This window comes from Alosa pseudoharengus, unplaced genomic scaffold (genome assembly GCF_046254945.1).
Source record: "Alosa pseudoharengus isolate Yale_2024_CS ecotype anadromous, Long Island Sound unplaced genomic scaffold, YU_APseudo_1.1 YU_APseudo_1.1_scf_20, whole genome shotgun sequence".
Lineage (NCBI taxonomy): Eukaryota > Metazoa > Chordata > Actinopteri > Clupeiformes > Clupeidae > Alosa > Alosa pseudoharengus.
This window is the reverse complement of record NW_027468664.1, coordinates 2,812,273-2,817,272: the sequence shown is the minus strand read 5'-3', so window position 1 is coordinate 2,817,272 and position 5,000 is coordinate 2,812,273. Positions and strand designations below refer to the sequence as shown.

Genomic DNA, 5,000 nt, shown 5'->3' with positions numbered 1-5,000 from the left:
ACGCACGCACACACACACACACACAGAAGAAGGAAGAACGACAAAATCCACGTCAAACAATGGAAACATGCCTGAAACAAACACGATCTGACATGAGTGTGTGTGTGTGTGTGTGTGTGTGTGTGTTTGTGTGTGTGGAAATGGAAACATGCCTGAAACAAACACGAAGACAAAGATTTATTGCAGAAACTCATAACAATGGCGGCCAGCTGTCCCATGAGCCTTCACTCAGTGGGTCACTTGCAGCCGGAACCTGCAATGCCAGAGCATCTGACCGATACCCACCAGGCAGCAGCTCTGATTAGCAGCCTCGGCATTTAAATGTGTAAAGGTGGACATGGAGATAAGGGGCTCGGAGCCGGCATCACTCATCTGACATGAGTGTGTGTGTGTGTGTGTGTGTGTAACTGAAGCCCTCAGAGAGTCCAGAGATGCGTTGAAATGGGTCAGGGGAGATAGCTGGACATTCACACACTGCGCTTAAGACACGGGGTAGGGGCAGGGGGAGGGGTCGCAGGGGGAGGGGTAGGAGCAGGGGTAGGGGCAGGAGGGGCAGGAGGGGTAGGGGCAGGAGGGGCAGGGGCAGGAGGGGCAGGCCACCTGTTCAGCGCGCAGCAGCGCACCTTTCTGCCCTCCTGCCCTGCGAGGGGGCTATTGCTGACTAAACAATCAGGAGCACCTCAAATGGGGCAATTACACGAGGCGGGGGCGGGGGGCCAGGGGTAAGACGAGTCGGGCGTCCGATAGGACGGACAGTGCTTCTGATGAGTCCATTCGGATACTGAAACGGGCACTTAGGCATCCATTAGCATCCGAAAGGACCCAGCCGCAGGGAAACAGTGGCCAGGGAGGGGCAGGAATGCCGAGGAGATACGCATCGGACAGGGATACGATCGGACAACGCCACGGGAGCAGAGCCCGGCCACGCATCGGGTTTCCCACAATCTGATCAGGTCGCCTCTCTTTAGATAGCCCGCAGATTCCATCTGGTTACGTAACACCACACAGACTGCTGGGGCGAAGTGTGTGTGTGTGTGTGATGTAGTGTATGAATAGCCTTATATGTGTGTGTGCAAATTACTGTGGGTGTTCTAGTGTCTGTGTGTTTGTTTGTAGAGGGACAAACTGTGTGTGTTGTAAAGTCTGTGTGTGTGTGTGTGTGTGTTGCTGTAGGACAGCCTCTGTGCTTGTTCCAGTTTGTGTGTGTGTGTGTGTGTCTCAGAGTGTGCGTGACTGAGTCTCCTAAAGATATCACAGTGGGCCCGCTGGTTGGAAATCAGCTCCACTCACTACACACACACACACACACAGAGAATAAGGTCATCTCTGCTCGTCCTCTTCAGTTGCCTCATCCTGATGCTTCTCACGACGGATAACACACTCTTACTGGAAGCTACCACACACCCACCCATTCTGACCACACACACACCCACCTACTCTGACCACAGACATTCTGACAAGCAAAATACTTTATAGAACACATTTGCATTCCACACATTTAATTCATTTAAGGCGATTCACTCATTTTGTTCGGATGACGCTGTCTGAAGGAGAGGAAAAAGGAGGCGAAGCCAGAGATGTAGTGTGTTTATTAATCATGTGAGGAAGAGACACACACACACACACACACACAACACACGCACGCACACACAACACACACACGCACACACAACACACACACGCACAACACTAGGGGTGGGGGATATATATCGTCTGCGATAATATCATGATTGTTGTTTTAACGATGTGCAAATTTACATTATCGAGTATTTAAATTAGGCCTACTTATGGGGAAAACACACTCGAAAACACGCATTGAAACCCCATACATTCACTTAATTCAGGAGGTGTAGCCTATGCAGAGAAGCCCCTGGCTGCAGCAGAGCAAGTGTCACATGATCACTAGTGGGTCCACATTGTCACACACACGCCTAATGTTTATTTTGTGCAGCGAGAGGTAGGCTACTTGGGATTTTGTGCGGCTAGTTCTGTTCAAGTAGCATTGATGAGTCACGTTTTTTCCTACACGGTATTATATGGAGAGAAAACATTAGCCTTTGAGTATTTTAATAGTCAGTGGTAAACAAATAACTATTCTCATGTAGGCCTAACAAAACCCTTTTGTAAATGGACTGAAGTTCGCTCTAATATCGATTATGCTAACCGTTAGCATCTCTATGGGATTTCTCATATACATTAGCCATAAGCTACACATTAGTTTCTATTCTGTAACTTGGAATGTTAGCCTACGTGATTTCTCTTATTACAAAACCTCGAAGGAAATGACTGAGATGTACTGTGTTGGTCTGCTTAGTTTTACAGTGAATCCTAAGTAAAGGTTTTTGAAGGGAACTTAAGCTTCAGACTTTCTCTTCGGAAACTGTTAGGGCTATTTATCTTCTCTAATGTAGCTGGCTAGACCATGTCATTGCCACACACACAAGTGGGGGGCAGAATTGGAAATGTGTCATAGAGTGACAATGCATTGGTTGATTTGGTTAAAAAGTCACAGGTTAGGTTATTTGTTATTATTGTATTGATGCTATTCATAAATAATGAGCTGTAAAGTAACTCAGACTTTTACAAATTTCTTTTAAAGGATATCGACTAATTATCGTTATCGTCAAAATCACAAAAAATATCGAGATATTATTTTTTGTCCATATCGCCCACCCCTACACAACATACGCACGCACACACACACACACACAACACACGCACGCACAGACACACACACACACACAAGAAAGAGGCGGAGCCAGAGATGTAGTATGGGTATTAATCATTCATTTATTTAAAAACAGACAAACACAAGGAGCAGAGAGAGAACTGAATGAACAGACCACTACAGACACAGCTCCAGGAGAACACACACACACACACTCCTCTCCTCAGAAACAGCTCCAGGAGAACACACACACACACACACATACACTCCTCACCTCAGAAACAGCTCCAGGAGAACACACACACACACACACATACACTCCTCTCCTCAGAAACAGCTCCAGGAGAACACACACACACACACACACACACACATACACTCCTCTCCTCAGAAACAGCTCCAGGAGAACACACACACACACACACATACACTCCTCTCCTCAGAAACAGCTCCAGGAGAACACACACACACACATACACTCCTCTCCTCAGAAACAGCTCCAGGAGAACACACACACACACACACATACACTCCTCTCCTCAGAAACAGCTCCAGGAGAACACACACACACTCCTGTCCTGCTCTGTCCTACACTCTCTTCCTCTCGACACTACAGGATTGTGCCCCCCCCCCCCATACAACTACAACTCAGGCTACGACACACTAGTGCTATACACAGGCATCTCTGTCTCTCTGTCTCTCTCTCTCTCACACACACACCAAGCTGGAGATGTTGCACCATCTAGTAGCGCTATGCAGGGCTGTGCGTTTGCAACGCAGTACCATCAGGAGCCATTGTGTTGTGTTGCTGGAGTCTAGCAGACTCGGTGGAGTGTGAGGTCACCCGCAGCCTGCTGATGCTTGAGGAGCCCAATAGTGCGCTAGCCGCACACAGAGGTCTGCGGTCACCTGTGTCCTCCTCCATCACCTCACTGAGTCTCCTACAACCACATTGAGAACACATTCTGTACCACCACAGGAGCAGATGCTACACTTCCTGTGGGGAATTCTGGGAAATGTAGTAAAAATCTCTTAAGGCTCAGCCCATTAGAGATGCCTGCAAAAACTCACATACTGACAAATAGTCACACACTCAGTCATGTTCCATCACCATAGCAACAGGAAGGGATTCTAGACTGTGGAACGGAACTTCTGCCCAATCAGCAGCAAGCATGTGCCAACTAGCAGAAGGGAGGAGCTACAATCTGATTGGTCAGAGAGAACTACAACCACTTTTCATCTACTGATCTTTTTCCATGTAGAAAAACTGGCTTAAGACCTCCACTATTTCATCCTCTGCTGTAGCTCAAGCTACAGGACTGAATCTCACACTCAAACTCTGCATCCTCCATCCATAAGACACACGAGAGGTTCGCTCTGTTCTGCCTATCTGTATAATTCCAAAGAGTTAGTGCCAGTTAGTAGGACACACCTCACACACACACACACACACACGCTGATTTCTTCTGTGATTTCACGCGTTTCTATTTGATCTCTCCGTCCATGATGCGGACCGGAGCGACACACGGAGGCGTTGCCATGGCGCTGAGATGCCCACTGAGCACCGGCACAGTCGCGTTGCCATGGCGCTGAGATGCCCACTGAGCACCGGCAGTCGCGTTGCCATGGCGCTGAGATGCCCACTGAGCACCGGCACAGTCGCGTTGCCATGGCGAGAGCCTGTCCCTGGCCACAGAGGAGCGAGACGAGGGAAACTGGACCCTGCCATGCTCCGCTGTCCGTCAGCCATACACTTAGGCCACACACGCACACACACACGAGGCCTGATCAAGTGCTGTGAGATTTAAAAGAGGCTGCGCAGTGAGAACCTCTGTGTGTGTGTGTGTGTGCGTGTGTGTGTGTGTGTGTGTGTGTGCGTAGTCAGAGAGCACATCTTTGTTTTACAGGCTCAATAGACGTATCTCCCGGTGTGTGTGTGTGTGTGTGTGTGTGTGTGTGTGTGTGTGTGTGTGTGTGTGTGTGTGTGTGTGTGGTCTCAGAACGTCGGGGGAGTTGTTTGTTACCCGTCATGGGAACAGTCTCCAAAACATTGTCATTGAAATAAGTTTAGCTCTCTACAGTGGGATGCTGCTGGCTCCAGCTGGCTTTATGAGTGAGAAATCAGAGCCTCTACTCCCCAGACACACGCGCACAATAACACCAAACAGCTCACCATGAAGGCAGTCAGCCTTTACCAACTACAACAGACACCCGCAGTACCCTTCATGTCCACACGGGGGCACTGAGGAGCCCTGCAGCTGCACGCTGGCTGTGGGAGTAGCGGAGAGGACCAAGACTAATGCAGCATCAACAAGAACAATTAGCAATCCAT

General features: G+C 48.9%; 1 protein-coding gene across 1 annotated transcript in view; it reads right to left on the bottom strand.

Moving 5' to 3' along the window:
• The window catches only part of tectb (tectorin beta), a 22,858-nt gene extending 18,461 nt beyond the window's left edge, over nucleotides 1–4,397 (bottom strand). Inside the window, exons 1-3 of the mRNA XM_076297485.1 lie at nucleotides 4,183–4,397; nucleotides 3,452–3,609; nucleotides 476–661 (exon numbers count right to left, since the gene is read on the bottom strand). Of these exons, the coding sequence (XP_076153600.1) occupies nucleotides 476–661; nucleotides 3,452–3,609; nucleotides 4,183–4,397 (559 nt within the window). The remainder of the gene's footprint in view (nucleotides 1–475; nucleotides 662–3,451; nucleotides 3,610–4,182) is intronic.
• Nucleotides 4,398–5,000: the final 603 nt, after the last annotated feature.